The sequence below is a fragment of the Manis pentadactyla genome, chromosome 5, assembly GCF_030020395.1.
Source record: "Manis pentadactyla isolate mManPen7 chromosome 5, mManPen7.hap1, whole genome shotgun sequence".
NCBI classification, from domain to species: Eukaryota; Metazoa; Chordata; class Mammalia; order Pholidota; family Manidae; genus Manis; species Manis pentadactyla.
In genome coordinates this window covers 30034742-30055383 of record NC_080023.1, presented here as the reverse complement: position 1 = coordinate 30055383, position 20642 = coordinate 30034742, and the positions used below count along the sequence as shown (strand labels likewise).

The window sequence follows — 20642 nt, the reverse complement described above, 5'->3', positions numbered from 1 at the left end:
CTGAACCTGAGTAATCTGAATTGTTGCTCCTTGGATAGATACACAAAAGGTGATTTCCTGCTTGTAGAGAAAGAATCACTAGAAGATCTCCTGTCCCTGGTTAGCTCTTAGAAGGCTGATTGTTTCCTCCATGCTTCAGTTTCAATTGTTTTTTTTTTTTAGGAAATCCACAGCAGAATAGTGAATCATGGATTTTGGGCTAGGCATCCTCTCCCTATCACCGTTATTCTTTAGGGTTGAGTCAAAGCATATCGCTGTCATGTCATTAGAGCCCTGTGCCTTTGGACATTGGTTCTCCCTACTGAGAGGAGCACGCAGAACAGACCAAGACAGGAAGGAATTATCTATAGCTGGAAGAAAAATTGTAGTATATCTGGAAACATTGTTACTAAATTCTGTCTTGGAAAATAAAGGGATGCTAACCCTGAGAACAACTGATGTATCAACTTGCATATGACAAATGAGTACATCACAAATGGTAAGATTGGATAGGGGAATTCATTTTTTGTTTCCTTCTCCCTAATTAAAAAAATACTGATGAAGTTATAAAAAGACTAGGAGACTTCAAGTTGTTTTGATTTGTGAATATCCAAATATATAATCAAAGGAACACTCTTATATCCCAAGGAAGAATATATTTGGTGGTGTTAAGAATTCAAATTTGGCATGTTTTTAATGACTGGCCAAGTGTTCAAACGGAAATTGCCAAAAGAGAAAACTAAGATTATTTTTAACACTTCTAGGAGAACAATGCTAAGAAAGTGACAAAGGGCCTGTGATTAGGTTGGCTTACTGAAGCAGATGGAAACTGTGTTTGCCACCTGACCTTCTGAAATGTTAAAAGCTTTATTTCTAGTAACATGCAGGAAAAAGCAAAATATAAAAAGAAGATAAAAGAGAAAGCTTTGGGAGTCACAAGGGTATAGTTGATAGGGAGAATGTCAGCAGGAAATTGGTGCCTTTTCTAATGTAAATATAGATCTTCTAGGGAACAAAGAATCAAAAATAGATAAATAAATAAATGGACAAACAAGTAAACCAAAAGTGCTGGCTTTTATTTTAGGTGTCTGTACAATTTTAAATCAGAAGTACTCTATCTTGTCATTATCCAATGCCCCCTTTGTGTAATAAATATTTTATACCGTTTCCTTTACTCCCCCAAGATAATCTATCATACTCATTTTTTTAAAGTCAATATATACAATAATATAATTATAAAAACATATTCTAATATATAAATGCTCAGACACTCATATATGGTCAAAGATAATGAAAATAGATTCTTAAGACTATTAATGGAATTATCATGGATATGACAGCTACAAATGCAGATGATATAAGCATGTCAGTTTGTGACTCGTAGAGCTTTGCCATCATTGGTAAAATGTTGTTTTAGGTACATTCTGGCTGAAGTAACAGAATGCCATAGACTGGGTTGCTTATAAAGAACAAAAAATATTTTTCACAGTTCTGGAGTCTGAAAAGTCCAAGATCAAGGTTCCGACAGATTCAGCATTTGGTGAGGGCCTTTTTCCTTGCTCATGAAAGGCTGTCTTTTCACTGCATTCCCAGAAGGTAGAAGGGCACTGTATGGGGTCTCTTTTGTAAGGACACTAATCCCATTCATGAGGCAGAGCCCTCATCACCTCCCAAAGGCCCCACCTCCTAATACCATCACACTGGAGACATATGGATAGGGAGGGGGGACACTCAGACCATAGCAAATGATAGATACGATCTTTTTTCCTTATATGGTAGTCAGATTCCTGGAAAAAAATACATTATATTAAAACCATACACACATTTGAAGAATTATATCTAAAGCTGAGCTAGCTTCCAGGCTCAGTTAATAAATAAGTAGGCTTTGTCTCTAAATGGATGTCTAGTGGGACATTTGAGACTTGTATTGGATAGAAAAAAAAAAAATCCTTTGTCTCATTTTTTGAAAGATGCCAAGCACCTTTGAACCACCACTGTCTCCAATCATCAGGACAAGTTGAAACCCACCCTAGGAGAGCATATCACCTTCATCAATAGCTAACCTAAAGTATGCTGTTATTTTAATGCGTTACCTTAAAACTGATCCTGTCCTCTGCCAATGTAGTCCCATAAGCTCTATCCCTTCACTTGCCTAAAAACATTAACTGCTGGAGGGGCCTCACTGACTTCTCAGTGGGGCTCTTCACTGAGTGGTTCAAGTTTGTGGGGCAGTTACTTTATATGCAGCAAGGTCATAACAAAATGTTTTCTTATTTCTTCTTCATAACTACTGTGATATGGAAGATCTGTTCTCATTTTCAGTAAGGATTCTTTTCAGCCCTTGAGGACAAAGAAAGTGCCATCACCCTCTGATTAGGTGAACAGGATAAAGACTTACACAGCTCTGTTTGGCAGTAAGAATACAATTTTTGGGGAAGTCATAATTGTTCCAGGAAATCCTGTGTCATTACTGCCAGAAATTTAAGAATGATATCTGTTATTTCAAGTGAAAAATGGACAGCTTTCTCTTCCATGAGAGAGGCCAGATCTATTCTGTAAACCTGATTTTAAACTATTAATAATATGACTTACCTAGTTAAAGAACTACATCTTAACCTGTTTTTCTCATAACTACACTGAATTTTCAGCAATTTCTGTGCTATAGATAGTATGCAAATGAATTAGTTATTTCTAGTAATGCCCAATGCCAGATGATTTACATATCATATAATCTATCATGACAGATGGTTATAAATGTAACCATAAATAAAAACTTGTTTATTTGTAGGAATTTATATACCAACAATTGATGACTCATTTTTTTCCTGCCTCTTACCTCTTTCTGAAGGTAGCTTTTAATGCCATTTTATAATTGTAGCATATGATACTCTTAATATTTGTCTTTTAATCCCATTTTTCAGCTCTCTTTTTATACAGGAACTTGGGTAGTCAAGATTTTCACTCTCTCAGGTATTTCATATTATGATACTGATGTGAAAAACATACTTGACTAATTTTTTGCAAATAGATATTTGCCCATTCATCAGCTGTTATGTATTTTCATATAACTAAGAACACTTTATTTATTTATTTTTTTAAAAAAAATAATTATTTTTTATTGAAGGGTAGTTGACGCACAGTATTACATTACATTAGTTTCAAGTGTACAACACAGTGATAAAACATTTATATACATAATTCTAGGTTCCAGCTATCACCCTACCAAGCTGTTACAATATCTTGACTATATTCCTTATGCTATACATTACATCCCGGTTACTTATTTATTTTACCATTGGAAGTCTGTCCTTTTTTTTTTTTTTCCTTTTTTTTCTTTTTTTTTTTGTGAGGGCATCTCTCATATTTATTGATCAAATGGTTGTTAACGACAATAAAATTCTGTATAGGGGAGTCAATGCTCAATGCACAATCATTAATCCACCCCAAGCCTAATTTTCGTCAGTCTCCAATCTTCTGAGGCATAACAAACAAGTTCTTACATGTAGAACAAATTCTTACATAATGAATAAGTTACATAGTGAACAGTACAAGGGCAGTCATCACAGAAACTTTCGGTTTTGCTCATGCATTATGAACTCTAAACAGTCAGTTCAAATATGAATACTCATTTGGTTTTTATACTTGATTTATATGTGGATACCACATTTCTCTCTTTATTAATATTATTTTTAATAAAATGCTGAAGTGGTAGGTAGATACAAGATAAAGGTAGAAAACATAGTTTAGTGTTGTAAGAGAGCAAATGTAGATGATCAGGTGTGTGCCTGTAGACTATGTGTTAATCCAAGCTAGACAAGGGCAATAAAACATCCACGTATGCAGAAGATTTCTCTCAGAACAGGGGGGGTGAGGTTCTAAGCCTCACCTCTGTTGATCCCCAATTTCTCACCTGATGGCCCCCCTGCGACTGTGCCTGTCTTAGGTTGTTCCTCCCTTGAGGAATCTTACCCGTCTCTGGCTAACCAGTCATCTTCTGGGGCCATACAGGGAAATGTGAAATTGGTAAGTGAGAGGGAAGCCTTATTGTTTGAAAAGGTTAGCTTTTTACTTCTTTGCATATTTATGCCCTGTGGCTTCTATACCTAGCATTTGTCTTGAGGTATCTTTACCACTTGGAAGAATTATGATACTCGGTAAATTTGATATGAGGCACGAATTCTATTTAAGGGTTGTAATCAGGAAGGAAGAAGAAAAGCTATAGAAGTAGCAGGCGGAAGAAAACATGGGAAGATTGATTATTTCTTTGACATATCTTCTTGTAGTGTACTTCAGCATGTATAGGTTTTAAGCTATTACTTAAATTGCGCACACACATTAACATAATAGGAGTATAGTTACATAACCAAAGCATATCTGTAATTACCAGCCATCTCCAGTGAAACCAAGAAAACCAGTTAGGCACCTTAGGCATTTGTGAAAACTTATCTATGATATGGTGGATATTGTCCAACTGAACTTGAACAGTCTGAGAGAAATCAGACAAATTAAAACAACCCATTCCTGGTGACTGTTCACATCCCATATGTTCTTTTAACAGTAAATAGTCTGTAGTTGTAAGATTTTGGAGCGCTACAATTTGCACTTCTCCTAATTCTTGGTTGAGTTCCAACAGTATAGATCCAGTCAAATTTGTTGTTTTACTGTATGCACAGGCCAGCTTAGATATCTCCTTCCTCATTCCCAATGGCAAGTCCAGGAACAGGTGGGATGAGTGCATCTACAGGTGTAGCAGTGCGTGGATCTTTGTTGGGGTTTTTTGATGATCATCTTCTGGCATGAGTCTTCCAGAGAGTGCTAATGTTGGAAGTTCTCTTTCATATCGTATCTTAGTTCATTATCGGGATAGCCCAATTAGTCTTTGATCTTCTGTATAGACGCAAACAGACCCTTTGCCTACACTTTTATATGCCCTTTATACCCTTGTGTAGAACTCATTGGAGGTTACCACAGAACTGCCCTTTTTTTTTTTTTTTTGCTTTGTTTTTGGTATCACTGATCAACACTTAATTGACGAATATTATGTTTACTAGGCTCTCCCCTATACCAGGTCTCCCCTATAAACCCCTTTACAGTCACTGTCCAACAGCATAGCAAAATGTTGTAGAATCACTACTTGCCTTCTCTGTGTTGTACAGCCCTCCCTTTTCTCCTACCCCCCCATTCATGTTAATCTTAATATCCCCCTACATCTCCCCCCCTTATCCCTCCCTACCCACCCATCCTCCCCAGTCCCTTTCCCTTTGGTACCTGTTAGTCCATTCTTGAGTTCTGTGATTCTGCTGCTGTTTTGTTCCTTCAGTTTTTCCTTTGTTTTTATATTCCACCGATAAGTGAAATCATTTGGTATTTCTCTTTCTCCGCTTGGCTTGTTTCACTGAGCATAATACCCTCCAGCTCCATCCATGTTGCTGCAAATGATTGGATTTTCCCTTTTCTTATGGCTGAGTAGTATTCCATTGTGTATATGTACCACATCTTCTTTATCCATTCATCTATCGATGGACATTTAGGTTGCTTCCAATTCTTGGCTATTGTAAATAGTGATGCGATAAACATAGGGGCGAATTGGTCTTTCTCAAACTTGATTGCTGCGTTCTTAGGGTAAATTCCTAGGAGTGCAATTCCTGGGTCAAATGGTAAGTCTGTTTTGAGCATTTTGATGTACCTCCATACTGCTTTCCACAATGGTTGAACTAACTTACATTCCCACCAGCAGTGTAGGAGGGTTCCCCTTTCTCCACAGCCTCGCCAACATTTGTTGTTGTTTGTCTTTTGTATGGCGGCCATCCTTACTGGTGTGAGGTGATACCTCATTGTAGTTTTAATTTGCATTTCTCTGATAATTAGCGATGTGGAGCATCTTTTCATGTGTCTATTGGCCATCTGTATTTCTTTTTTGGAGAACTGTCTGTTCAGTTCCTCTGCCCATTTTTTAATTGGGTTATTTGTATTTTGTTTGTTGAGGCGTGTGAGCTCTTTATATATTCTGGACGTCAAGCCTTTATCGGATGTGTCATTTTCAAATATATTCTCCCATACTGTAGGGATCCTTCTTGTTCAGTTGATGGTATCTTTTGCTGTACAGAAGCTTTTCAGCTTAATATAGTCCCACTTACTCATTTTTGCTGTTGTTTTCCTTGCCCGGGGAGATATGTTCAAGAAGAGGTCACTCATGTTTATGTCTAAGAGATTTTCGCCTATGTTTTCTCCCAAGAGTTTAATGGTTTCATGGCTTACATTCAGGTCTTTGATCCATTTTGAGTTCACTTTTGTATATGGGGTTAGACAATGGTCCAGTTTCATTCTCCTACATGTAGCTGTCCAGTTTTGCCAGCACCATCTGTTGAAGAGACTGTCATTTCGCCATTGTATGTCCATGGCTCCTTTATCAAATATTAATTGACCATATATGTCTGGGTTAATGTCTGGATTCTCTAGTCTGTTCCATTGGTCTGTGGCTCTGCTCTTGTGCCAGTACCAAATTGTCTTGATTACTATGGCTTTATAGTAGAGCTTGAAGTTGGGGAGTGAGATCCCCCCTACTTTATTCTTCTTTCTCAGGATTGCTTTGGCTATTCGGGGTCTTTGGTGTTTCCATATGAATTTTTGAATTATTTGTTCCAATTCATTGAAGAATGTTGCTGGTAGTTTCATAGGGATTGCATCAAATCCGTATATTGCTTTGGGCAGGATGGCCATTTTGACGATAGTAATTCTTCCTAGCCACGAGCATGGAATGAGTTTCCATCTGTTAGTGTCCCCTTTAATTTCTCTTAAGAGTGACTTGTAGTTTTCAGAGTATAAGTCTTTCACTTCTTTGGTTAGGTTTATTCCTAAGTATTTTATTTTTTTTGATGCAATTGTGAATGGAGTTGTTTTCCTGATTTCTCTTTCTGTTGGTTCATTGTTAGTATATAGGAAAGCCACAGATTTCTCTGTGTTGATTTTGTATGCTGCAACTTTGCTGTATTCCGACATCAGTTCTAGTAGTTTTGGGGTGGAGTCTTTAGGGTTTTTTATGTACAGTATCATGTCATCTGCAAATAGTGACATTTTAACTTCTTCTTTACCAATCTGGATTCCTTGTATTTCTTTATTTTGTCTGATTGCCTTGGCTAGGACCTCCAGTACTATGTTAAATAACAGTGGAGAGAGTGGGCATCCCTGTGTAGTTCCCGATCTCAGAGGAAATGCTTTCAGTTTCTCGCTGTTCAATATAATGTTGGCTGTGGGTTTATCATAGATGGCCTTTATTATGTTGAGGTACTTGCCCTCTATTCCCATTTTGCAGAGAGTTTTTAACATGAATGGATGTTGAACTTTGTCAAATGCTTTTTCAGCATCTATGGAGATGATCATGTGGTTTTTGTCTTTCTTTTTGTTGATGTGGTGGATGATGTTGGTGGACTTTCGAATGTTGTACCATCCTTGCATCCCTGGAATGAATCCCACTTGGTCATGGTGTATGATCCTTTTGATGTATTTTTGAATTCGGTTTGCTAATATTTTGTTGAGTATTTTTGCATCTACGTTCATCAGGGATATTGGTCTGTAGTTTTCTTTTTTGGTGCGGTCTTTGCCTGGTTTTGGTATTAGGGTGATGTTAGCTTCATAGAATGAGTTTGGGAGTATCCCCTCTTCCTCTATTTTTTGGAAAACTTTAAGGAGAATGGGTATTATGTCTTCCCTGTATGTCTGATAAAATTCCGAGGTAAATCTATCTGGCCCGGGGGTTTTGTTCTTTGGTAGTTTTTTGATTACCGCTTCAATTTTGTTGCTGGTAATTGGTCTGTTTAGATTTTCTGTTTCTTCCTGGGTCAATCTTGGAAGGTTGTATTTTTCTAGGAAGATGTCCATTTCTCCTAGGTTTCCCAGCTTGTTAGCATATAGATTTTCATAGTATTCTCCAATAATTCTTTGCATTTCTGTGGGGTCCGTCGTGATTTTTCCTTTCTCGTTTCTGATACTGTTGATTTGTGTTGACTCTCTTTTCTTCTTAATAAGTCTGGCTAGAGGCTTATCTATTTTGTTTATTTTTTCGAAGCACCAGCTCTTGGTTTCATTGATTTTTGCTATTGTTTTATCCTTCTCAATTTTATTTATTTCTTCTCTGATCTTTATTATGTCCCTCCTTCTGCTGACCTTAGGCCTCATCTGTTCTTCTTTTTCCAATTTTGATAATTGTGACATTAGACTATTCATTTGGGATTGCTCTTCCTTTTTTAAGTATGCTTGGATTGCTATATACTTTCCTCTTAAGACTGCTTTTGCTGTGTCCCACAGAAGTTGGGACTTAGTGTTGTTGTTGTCATTTGTTTCCATATATTGCTGGATCTCCATTTTGATTTGGTCATTGATCCATTGATTATTTAGGAGCGTGTTTGTTAAGCCTCCATGTGTTTGTGAACCTCTTTGCTTTCTTTGTACAGTTTATTTCTATTTTTATGCCTTTGTGGTCTGAAAAGTTGGTTGGTAGGATTTCAATCTTTTGGAATTTACTGAGGCTCTTTTTGTGGCCTAGTATGTGGTCTATTCTGGAGAATGTTCCATGTGCACTTGAGAAGAATGTATATCCTGTTGCTTTTGGATGTAGAGTTCTATAGATGTCTATTAGGTTCATCTGCTCTACTGTGTTTTCAGTGCTTCCGTGTCCTTACTTATTTTCTGCCCGGTGGATCTATCCTTTGGGATGAGTGCTGTGTTGAAGTCTCCCAGAATGAATGCATTGCAGTCTATTTCCCCCTTTAGTTCTGTTAGTATTTGTTTCACATATGCTGGTGCTCCTGTGTTGGGTGCATATATATTTAGAATGGTTATATCCTCTTGTTGGACTACGCCCTTTATCATTATGTAGTGTCCTTCTTTATCTCTTGTTACTTTCTTTGTTTTGAAGTCTATTTTGTCTGATATTAGTACTGCAACCCCTGCTTTCTTCTCACTGTTCTTTGCCTGAAATATCTTTTTCCATCCCTTGACTTTTAGTCTGTACATGTGTTTGGGTTTGAGGTGAGTTTCTTGTAAGCAGCATATAGATGGGTCTTGCTTTTTTATCCATTCTGTTACTCTGTGTCTTTTGATTGGTGCATTCGGTCCATTAACATTTAGGGTGACTATTGAAAGATATGTACTTAGTGCCATTGCAGGCTTTAAATTCGTGGTTACCAAAGGTTCAAGGTTAGCCTCTTTAGTATCTTACTGCCTAACTTAGCTCGCTTATTGAGCTGTTATATACACTGTCTGGAGATTCTTTTCTTCTCTCCCTTCTTGTTCCTCCTCCTCGATTCTTCATATGTTGGGTGTTTTGTGCTGTGCTCTTTCTAGGAGTGCTCCCATCTAGAGCAGTCCCTGTAAGATGTTCTGTAGAGGTGGTTTGTGGAAAGCAAATTCCCTCAGCTTTTGTTTGTCTGGGAATTGTTTAATCCCACCATCATATTTGAATGATAGTTGTGCTGGATACAGTATCCTTGGTTCAAGGCCCTTCTGTTTCATTGTATTAAATATATCATGCCATTCTCTTCTGGCCTGTAGGGTTTCTGTTGAGAAATCTGATGTTAGCCTGATGGGTTTCCCTTTATAGGTGACCTTTTTCTCTCTAGCTGCCTTTAACACTCTTTCCTTGTCCTTGATCTTTGCCATTTTAATTATTATGTGTCTTGGTGTTGTCCTTCTTGGATCCTTTCTGTTGGGGGTTCTGTGTATTTCCGTGGTCTGTTCGATTACTTCCTCCCCCAGTGTGGGGAAGTTTTCAGCAATTATTTCTTCCAAGATATCCTTTTCATCCCTTTTCCTCTCTCTTCTTCTTCTGGTACCCTTGTAGTACAGATATTGTTCCTTTTGGATTGGTCACACAGTTCTCTTAATATTGTTTCATTCCTGGAGATCCTTTTGTCTCTCTCTATGTCAGCTTCTATGCGTTCCTGTTCTCTGGTTTCAGTTTCATCAATGGCCTCTTGCATTCTATCCATTCTGCTTATAAACCCTTCCAGAGTTTGTTTCATTTCTGCGATCTCCTTTCTGGCATCTGTGATCTCCCTCCGGACTTCATCCCATTTCTCTTGCGTATTTCTCTGCATCTCTGTCAGCATGTTTATGATTCTTATTTTGAATTCTTTGTCAGGAAGACTGGTTAGGTCTGTCTCCTTCTCTGGTGTTGTCTCTGTGATCTTTGTCTGCCTGTAGCTTTGCCTTTTCATGGTGATAGGAATAGTCTGCAGAACTGGGACGAGTGACGGCTGGAAGGACTTCCTTTCTTGTTGGTTTGTGGCCCTCCTCTCCTGGGAGAACAGCGACCTGTAGTGGCTTGTGCTGCGCAGCTGCGCGCAGACAGGGTTTCTGCTTCCTGCCCGGCTGCTATGGAGTTAATCTCCGCTGTTGCTGTGGGCGTGGCCTGGCTCGGGCAGCTACTCCAAAATGGTGGAGTCGCGTTGGAGCAGGAGCTGCTGGGAGGCTATTTATCTCCGTAAGGGGCCTCCCTGCTCCCTGCAGCCCAGGGGTTAGGGTGCCCAGAGATCCCAGGATTCCCTACCTCTTGATTAAGTGACCCGCCCTGCCCCTTTAAGACTTCCAAAAAGCACCCGCCAAAACAAAACAACAACCACCAAAAAAAAAAAAAAAAAAAAAAGAAAAAATATTTTAATTAAAAAAAAGAAAAAAAAAAAAGGTTGTCATTCGTTTTTCTTTATTCTCCGGTGCCAGCCTCAGGCCTCTGCTCACCGGTCTTTCTGCCCTGTTTCCCTAGTATTGGGGTCCCTATCCCTTTAAGACTTCCAAAAAGCGCTCGCCAAAACAAAACAGAAAAAAAGCAAAAAAAAGAAAAAAAAAATGGTCACGCGCTTTTCTTATGTCCTTTGGCGCCCAGCCTCCAGTGCCTGCTCACTGTTCTTGCTGCCCTGTTTTCCTAGTATCCAGGGCCCTGCACTCTGGCCCGGATGGCAGGGGCTGGGTGTTCAGCAGTCCTGGGCTCCGTCTCCCTCCGGCTCTGCCTATTCTTCTCCCGCCGGGAGCTGGGGGGAGGGTCGCTCGGCTCCCGCCGTGCCGGTGCTTGTATCTTACCCCCTTCGCGAGGCACTGGGTTCTCTCAGGTGCGGATGTGGTCTGGATATTGTCCTGTGTCCTCTGCTCTTTATTCTAGGAAGGGTTGTCTTTGTTATATTTTCATAGATATATGTTGTTTTGGGAGGAGATTTCCGCTGCTCTACTCACGCCGCCATCTTCCGCCCCCCTCTAAGAACACTTTAGAGTGATCATAGTATCTACTTGTGATAGTGACCCTCTTTAATATAAAATTCTGATATTTGAAGTCTCATTACCAATTTAATCTTATATGAAATTAGAGTAAGCTTTTATTTCAATCCAGATCCTGTTTTGCAGTTAAGAATACATTCTTCTCTCCAAGCCAACTGTGGTATCATCAGTTTTCTCAGGTGCAAAAGTTGAAACTATCTTGCTATTATTTCCTTACCATCTTCTCCCTAGGGGAAATCTCAAGGGGGAAGTGTGAAGTGACATTGATTTTTCACTTTGCTTATGTTTCCTTATTCAATCCTCAAAAAAACAGTGGCAAGGTAATACTTTTTACCCCAAAGTACCTGTGAGAAAATCATTGTATAGTGGTTTACATATCACCCCAAATAAAGCTAAGTATAGTTGTTAATATTTGGGGGCTGTAAAGTCAAATATATTTGAGCTTCAAATCCCCTGTTCCTTGAACCAACTGTTTAACTTTAGGCAAGTAGCTGAATCTCTCTGATCTTTGGGTTCCCTTGCATGCGATATATTATAATAATATCTAATTAAGTGTGTTGAGGTAATTAAAAGTGATATCTGGTGCAAAATATCCAGTATATCATATCTGATATAGGTGTTATTCTAGAAGTGCCAACTGTTAAGGGGATCAGCAGTATCCCAGAGTTTATATATAGTGGAACCAAGAATTACATAACACCAAATTTAAAGAGAGTGCTTTTCTATAAGTAGTTTTATTTAAAAATACAGTTAGTTCTAATTATAACCTCCATTAATAGAAGATAACCGATATGACATAATCAACAGTTGGATTATAACTTTGGTAAATTATGGGCAATTATAATCTTTGCCAAACCTTTTAGAAAATTACTTGAAATAAAATAGGATTGATATGGCATAAAAGATCTTACCTGATTTTACAGAGAATTGTATTTTGTCTGCTGATCCATTGCAAATATTTTCTGTTAATTGTAGACCACCATTCATAAGATACTTCATTCCTCAAGTATTTATTAAACATCTATTATGTATTCGACATTCTGCATTTATAAACAAAAGGTAGATTTGTTTTCAACATGTGTGGCACAGTTGCTTGTTTTGTTTTTGCTTTTATTTTTGGGGTTTTTTGGTTTGTTTTTTTGTAATTGCCATCATCATAATGAACAAGCTTGCTCCAGTAAGCACAAGATGCACAACTGCATTTCACTGTACTGAATAGTAAGCAAAAATCTGGTTATTTATACTGAAAGCAGAAAATTTGTTTCTATGGACCTCGGATTATTGGTAAGTTCTGGAATGCTCTGGTCATAGCAGGAGAGACCAGAATTAGAAGGATATGATTATATTTATTCTTCTTTACTTGATTTTATTACCAATTAAAGTATCATTGTTCATATATGAATATGATGCTGTTGGTGTTCATTTTTGCTTGCCATTAGCAATCCTACTTTAACCCAAAATGAAAAGCCCCACTACTGTGTGCTTTGCATTAGGAGGCTATGGAAGAGTTGGGGTGACTTACTTATGTATTATCAGGAAAACTACATCACCTTTATATTAGAGCTTATGTTCTTTATTTCAGTTATGCTATTTTCAGTGTACTGTGAAAAAGGTTTGAATTTCTTTTTTGTCAGCATATGCTTCTGTTGTAACATTTTATTAGCTGATTGGCATATTTTGATCAGCAGAAAGCTTTCCTATGAAGCTTTGATTGTAATTCTAAAAGCTCTTTCTTTAACTCTGTGCTAAGAACTTGTGATGCATTTAAAAATATGATTGTCTAAAACAAAATGTATATAGATGAGTATTTATCAAGGAGAAATTTTTAAGATGTCATCAACTTCTTGCTTTTGGTCTGTTACATGAACATTTAGTGTATAATCCTGACACATATTGTTTCTGATTGATAGTTCCACTAGTGGTTAAACATCGATTACTCAGTTATATTTCATGATTATTTTCATATGTTCTCTACTGAAGTTATATTTTATAATTTCATATTAATTGACTGACAGTATCAGCTATAAGTTCACAAGTATTGAGCAAACACTATAACTTGCCAATCATGTTGGGATAAATAAAGAATTAACTTAAGTTATTACTACTGGGAAAGATTAATTTTTCTAGTCCTTTCACGATTACATAATTGCATATGCAAAGAGTGGATTTCTATAAGCAAACCAGAATACTACCTAAATTAAAAAGAAGGTAGAGTAAGATAATGGTTTATTGTACAAAGCAGTATTATTTCTGAGATTTTTATCTCAGGTACAGCATCTCTGAATTTTTTTTTAAATAGTCGGGTAACAAATGTCCCTGCACAGATTGATTTGTTCAGTAAATTTTATTATATGCTTAATCGTGTTCTAGGTATAGAGTCTCTTGTACATAATCCTAGTGCTATTATTGTGTAACACAAGGTATGGTAATATTTATTGTTGCATACAGATCTTTTTTCAAGGATTTTAAAAAATTCACAATTATAAAAATTCTCTCTTAATCTTTTTTTCAATTTGATTTGGTTTTATTTTTGCAGAGCGCCCTCTTCACTACACAGAAAATGTGTTGGAGCAGGTGCTTCAGTGGAGTTCGTTAGCTGAACCTGGCTCTGCTTATCTCGTGGTGAAGAGATTCTTAACCACTGACACAATTAAACACTATAATGGTAGGTGCTGTTACTTAACACTGCAACCAGGATTGAAAATTCAACTGGGTAAAGGATAATTATTGTAGCACAAGTGTTTTTGAAATGTAAAGAAAAAGAGTAGCTAAATACAGAGTCTACTGACATAGCATTGTAAAACAGAAAGACTATATACAGAAGTAAAAATAAATGCCAGAGTCAGAATTTCCTGGAGGGTAGCACTCTGGCAATAGTTGGCTAATCTGATCGTACCAAGTTAGTTTTTGGAAGAAATGTTTCTATTTTTAAGGGTTTTTGTCATGCTTAGGTGTTTGCCTAATTTTTAGGGAGCTGGTAAACCTTCTTGAATTATGTTTACCTTTCAGAGTTCTCTGGGCATTCAAGAAGTGCAGTTTATGCAAATGCTGACATGGAGTGCCTATTGTAATTTCACTTATTTTGTGATGATATTGGAAAATAAATAAGTGCAAAATAAAACATTTCCTCTAAGGATACCTGCCTTCCAACTAGGAAAAGGCATGTACACACATAAGGTTCAACAAGGTGTTCGCCAGCACAAGGGAACCGCGTAAGAGTGTTCCTGACCCTCTGTGAGGTATCGGAACACATTTATTTTGAAACCTTGGTTCTTCTCTTGTGTTGTCACTACCTAACACAGATTAGAAAAGATTTCCTGCTGGTACCATATATAAACCAGCCCTGAAAGCAAAGGATTCACATTTTATAAGATGAAATTTATTACAACTTTTATAGTTTACTAATAACCATTACTATTAACTAATCACATATCAGTAACTGAGCTCTATACTCACCAAAGGTCATTTAAACTTTTTTTAAACTTCCCTATGAGTTATATCATTTGAATTTTACAAATAAAGAAAGAGAAGCCCAGAGAAATGATGTAACTTGCCCCAGATCACAAAGTTACTAAATATTGAATTTGAGGACAGATTAATCTCCTAATTAAAAAGAAAAAAATTGGGGAGGTTGCTACAGCTCTTAAATGCCATAAGCCTACTAAGAATGATGGCAGGCTGACCAGCTAATAGCCATAGGCCAGTAAATTCTTAATTGTACCAAAGCTAATCTGATTTCATAATAATATAATCATTATCAGTCTGTTCTGGCTGCTATGGTCTTTCTCATAGTCTGGAGATTGAGTCCAAGATCAAGGTGCAAGCATGGTTGGTTCTGGTGAGAGCCTTTTTCCAGGGTGCAGATTTTATTACTTCCCTTTGAACCCTCACATGGCCCCATGGCAGAGAGCAGTAAAAGGAAGCAGGCTCTCTTGTGACTTTTATAAGGGCACTGATCCCGCTTGTGAGGCGTTACCTTCATGACTTCATCTAACCCTGATCACCTCCCAAAGGCCCCCCCTTACTTGTACCATCACATCAAGAGGTAGGGTTTCAACACAGCAATTTTGGGAGACATAGGCATTCAGTCTGTAGTAATGCCCTTTATATCTTATGGACATGAAAGTATTTTAACAAAATGCAAGCAGTGTTACAACTTCTGTGTCATTCTGGTCTTACTAGCATCTAAATAAACAGAACATGTATTATTATTTTTGCTGTAGAAGCTTAGCCTTTTGGAGAATTTTATATTACTTTAAATTCTTTATTGCAACTGTATGTGATTTGGGCCACATCCTCTCTATACCTCTCAAGAATTGCACAGAAATTTTCTCTGGTCATATGAATGCAACATGCATCATGTCATAGAACAGTGGTTCTCAGGTAGGTGTGGTTTTGTCCCCCAGGGGACATTTGGCAATGTCTGGAGACATTTTTGGCTGTCCAGTTGGGTGGAGTGGTGTTTCTGGTATTTAGTGGGTAGAGACCAGAGATGATGTTAATCATCCCACAACACACAGGACAGCTTTTTGTGCTAAGAATCATCTGGCCCAAAATGTCAGTGGTGCCCATTGGAGAATCTTTGATGTAGGTAATCTATGGAATCTATTCTTGTTCTTAAATTCTTTTATTCTTTCATTTTAAAATTAGGATAAAGAATAAGCATTGAGCTTATGAACCAAGTCCTATCACCATTATGAAATATATATAACAGGTTCTCATGTTTTCTTTTCTTTTAAAAAATAAGTCCATCTTTTCAGGTAAATTTTTATTTTCTGGTGAGAATTTTCCTTTTCTTCTTTGTAATATTCCTCTGAAATGTCTCTAATTATCCATGTCTAAATATCCAAATAATTCAAACCCACACCTAGACATAATACCTTATTAGCTCTTGCTGGAATGCTAGGGGACTGGCTGTATGAATAAAAATAGGTAAGAATAAGATCTTAACAAGCTATGATATAAAGGGAGGTTTTGTGCAGGTAGGGGTGAGGGATAACCCAAAGCAAGGGTACCATTAAGTGCTGTTGATCTTTGAAAAAAAAAAAAAATCAACAATGTACACATTGAGCTGGTTGAGGGTGACCACACCTGAGTAAACTCTTTATGCTGTTTAAGGACAGGAAGAAATGGTAAAGTGGCAAACCATACTTTGTCCACAAACCAGGTACAAAGGTTGGTATGATAATGATGCCTCACATATGCTGTGTGTCTTTTTGGGATAAGGAGTGTGTCCTTCTGTTGTGAAAGCATCAAGCCTCTGTAAGGTCTCGACAAAGCATCTTTCATAAAAACTGGAGAATTCAGGCAGTGGAAAGCAAACATAACTGTCAGTTTCAGAAAACTGGATGGACCATTCTTTCTCTAGAGTAAAAAAGTCAGCAACCTTGTGTTACTCTCCTGTCTCCATTCCTCTAGCAGAGTGGCAGCTATAAAACACACCCTGATTCTACACTGTCCCAACTTCAGTTTGCCAAACCAATAAGCAAGTTGCTATTATAATATCTATGATTCTTTCTACCAGGAAATGATGTCTCTTTGAATGAAAAAAAAAAAAGAATCAGGTTTAGAGTAACACCATCAACAAATACATTAATTGGGCCATTTCATATTAGTGGTTACATATTTTCAGTCAAAAATAGGAGTACCTACGATATAAATAATACATTTTTAGTTTTCTAGCCAATAAAATCTTTATAAATGTTTTTAATTAGAGTTTGATTATTTACATTCAGATTGCCAAAGCAAAATCATCTCTTTCATTAAGGTTGGTTCTGCATCTGTGTGAATTTAGGATTGTCATTTTAAAGAAGCTCTGGCCTGTTTGTATTTTAAATCAGTTTCTCAAGTCATAATTTTTTCCTATAGTTATGGTTTGCAGCCACCTGGACCTTATAAATACTTCTTACGGAGGACACTTTCTGATAGATCTTAGTCTAGTTAGATATTCGGTCTACTTTGTCTCTGTCTGGCAAATAACTCTTGAGTTAATCACAGCGACCACCTACTTCTGAATTCTTGCTTCATTCATTACATCCACTACTCCTTAAAACTGGGACCTAAAAGGAAAATAATGAAAGTAAATTGAATAGGATTTCTCTATCAAATTGTTAGCAGGAAAACTAGAATCACCTCAGAAATGCATTGATCTTCACATCAGAAAGGGAAAATGTTAAAGATTTTTCCCCTGTACTTAAGATTTTCTTATTCTAATCTGAAGGCTATCAGCAGAGTTTGAAACTACATTTGAGTAGTTGACTGCAACTATGTTTTCTCTCAGTAACAGTAGGAGAAGGGTTAACATTTTGTTAAAACATATATATGGTAGCGCTACATGTCCTTTGCACCCTGTCCCCTCATACTTGATACCTAGTTGCCATAAATTTTACTGTTTACCCATCCCTTTCTCTATTTGTGGATCTATACACACAAATGCAGTTATATTTCATTAATTATATGATTTTCTGATTTGTGTATTATAAGCATGTACTGTGGTTTGACATGTTTCAACACCTTATTAACTTGAGAATTCTTTCAGATAAGTTTAGGGGGTTTAAATTTCCTTAATTTTCTCACTTTATTCAAACAACTTAAAATGTAGACATCACATATAGGAATAGATTTTAGAATTCTCCAACACTTAATTTCAGCTCATTCATTTAAAGTAATGAGGTAACAGTCTACTTTATGGAAGGATATGAGAGTAAATGAATTTTCTGTTTCCTCTACTTAAAAATCAATTCTGTTTTCAAAAATAGCATTTTATTTCTTAGAAACATTTTGTGCCATTGCCATTACTGTAATGAGGAGTTAACTAAGTTGAAAAGAAAGATAATAGTCCTCAAATTTCTTTTCTACTCCATAGATTATGACTGAGACATTTTGATAGGGGGAATAAAACTTCATTTAAATTGCCGTTTAGGTTTTTTCATAGCTAATCTTATTAGACCATCTTTTAGTAGCATTATCTTTTATATTGAGTTAAGCTTCAGCAAATCTCTATCATAAGTAAACTGTAAATGTACACCTTCTGTAAGACTCCAGAATAAATAATAGTATGTCGCTAAAGCCTTATTTTAAGCACTAAAGTTCTTTAAAATTACCACAATAGAGTGGGATACATTGGAATCAAGTTTTAATGATCTCAATGGGGAGGAAATACTTTTTAGATATAAGATGCAACTCAAATGCAGATCCCTGTGGGTTTCTAAATTTAGATTGCTACATATGACAGATGCTTTGGAATTAAATTTGCATTAGAATAGTTCAAAATGCAGCTGCTTCTGGCAAATTCAGACCCGGAAAACTGAGCCATCCACTATTAACTGACTTTTAAAAATTCCAGCAAAAACAATATGAGTCCATAAATCATAGCACAGCTGAAATAAGTTACATTCCACTCCTATCAAATGTTTTTAAATCCAAAGGTACGTAAAAGTTGAAAGTTTTAACCTCATCCACTTCAAGCAGAAATATCTTCTTGGAAATTGATGATAGATAGTATTGGATATTCACTGAGCATGACAGTCTTACCTTATTCTAGTGGTGTGATTCTGTAGTGAGAAACCAACATGTAAGTTTCTATTAGGAATCTACCAGGTATCTACTGTGCAAAATTTAAAGGATTATTAAGCATTATCTTTCCCCAAAAGGAACAGAAATCCAATATTTAAAATGAAGCCTATTTTAAATATAAGACAACAAACATAACATGTAGTGCGTGACCACTGTAGGCCAGGACATTTATGAAGGACTAAAGCACAGAAAAAATGGTTCAGCTAGACGATCATTGACATCTGTTTCTTCTAACACAGAATGTCTTCATTCAAGGAAATCTCATTCCTTGTTTAGTTTTCCTTGTATGTTTTGTCTTCCGATAACAAGACTATGTCTTAATCTATTCTTTTGCTCACTCAAAGTACATGTTAAGTAAACTTTTCTAAATATAAATGATTAAAACACTTTGTAAATGAGCAAGTACTGACAAAATTTCACAGTTCTGCAGACTCATTTTTATCTAGATAGTTAGGGAACACATTCCAAAGGAAATTAGAATTGTATTATTAGCAAGAAAGCTGTGTATATCCTGGATTTCTTGGTTTATATGCTTCCTGAGACACGAAGATAGGGAGAATAGAAGAGGTGGTTCATTGGCATGAGGAAAAGGGTGGGGTCACAGAATTTAGTTTGGGATGTATTGGGTTTCAGTTGTTCCTCCAGTGTCCAAGAATATATGTCTAGAGGGAACTAGGTACTTATTGCTGTGGAGTACATGTGTGGCATGTGGTTTTAGCCTTGAGAGAATGCAAGGTGAATTCAGTTTTAGTGTTAAACATTAGAGAGCTGAGCATAGAGTGGATAGAAGGGAGATGGATGTATCAAGTGGTGTCCCATGTGTGAATGAACAGTCAGAAAGGTTAAAGGAGAACAAGGACAAAACAATGTCATGGAAATCATCAGAGTAAGTTTTAGGAAAATGAGTGCTAATAGTGTCAAATGGAGCACAAGGTCAAGAAAGGCACCTGAACATGTATTGTTATTGTGGTGGTGAACCATTACTTGTAAGAAAAGTGTCTGAGTACAGAAGACAGAATTCAGTGTTAGATATGAAGAGACCTCAATTGTAATTCTAGGATAGTTGCTTTCTAAGCTTGTCACAAGACCTTTGTGAGCCAGAATTTTCTCACTTATAAAATGAGCTCATATAATATGTGCTCCCTACTTTAGAAAGTTTCATGAGAATCACATGAGATGAAATATGTGAACATTTTGAAAAGTCTAAAGTGTTTTCTGTGTGTTTATTAAGAGTATGCTAAAACCCACACTGTAATTTAATAGAAAAGAGGTATTACATTTAGTATACAAAATTTCGTTTCAGGAACAGTTCTTTGTAATTCAATGTAATAATAAACAGAAAAACTGTTCTCCTTTTTACAATTTGCTGTCACTAAAATGGCATGGACTCTCTGGCACTTTTCTAGGCAGTCCTCTAACAGTAATGACATTTGCAATTTTGCTACTTATGGAGAATCTTGTTAGAAGGATATCAGCAGGCTACTAGTTCTATTAAACATTGCTTCAATACAAGTAGCATAAAGGAAAATAGACTTGGAATGGCTGAGTAGGGGGTACATATTTGGCTTTTATTAAGAAATAGATTATTTGAAAGCAGGTATTTTGTCTGGCTTGGTTTCTCTTCAGTTGTACAACTGAATTTTACTAAAATAGATTTTTAGTGAATGTCATATAATGAGTGCAATACATCAGGAATTCTTCCTCCAAATTACAAAGAATAATATGTGTTCTTTACTCTCTATCAAACAAAGGAAAATATGCATACCTTTTAATTTGGAAGAAATTTTAGATGTGGTGCATATATTGCCAAATATCGTTTGGTT

General features: G+C 36.7%; 1 protein-coding gene across 8 annotated transcripts in view; it reads left to right on the top strand.

The window, feature by feature from the left end:
- The window catches only part of ARAP2 (ArfGAP with RhoGAP domain, ankyrin repeat and PH domain 2), a 200516-nt gene that overhangs the window by 140582 nt on the left and 39292 nt on the right, over window positions 1-20642 (top strand). For 7 of the 8 annotated variants that reach the window (XM_036908436.2, XM_036908437.2, XM_036908439.2 and 4 more), the window contains one exon: window positions 13781-13909. The exons of the other annotated variant lie outside the window; for it this stretch is intronic. In XM_036908436.2, the coding sequence (XP_036764331.2) occupies window positions 13781-13909 (129 nt within the window). The remainder of the gene's footprint in view (window positions 1-13780; window positions 13910-20642) is intronic. 8 annotated transcript variants of the gene reach the window in all.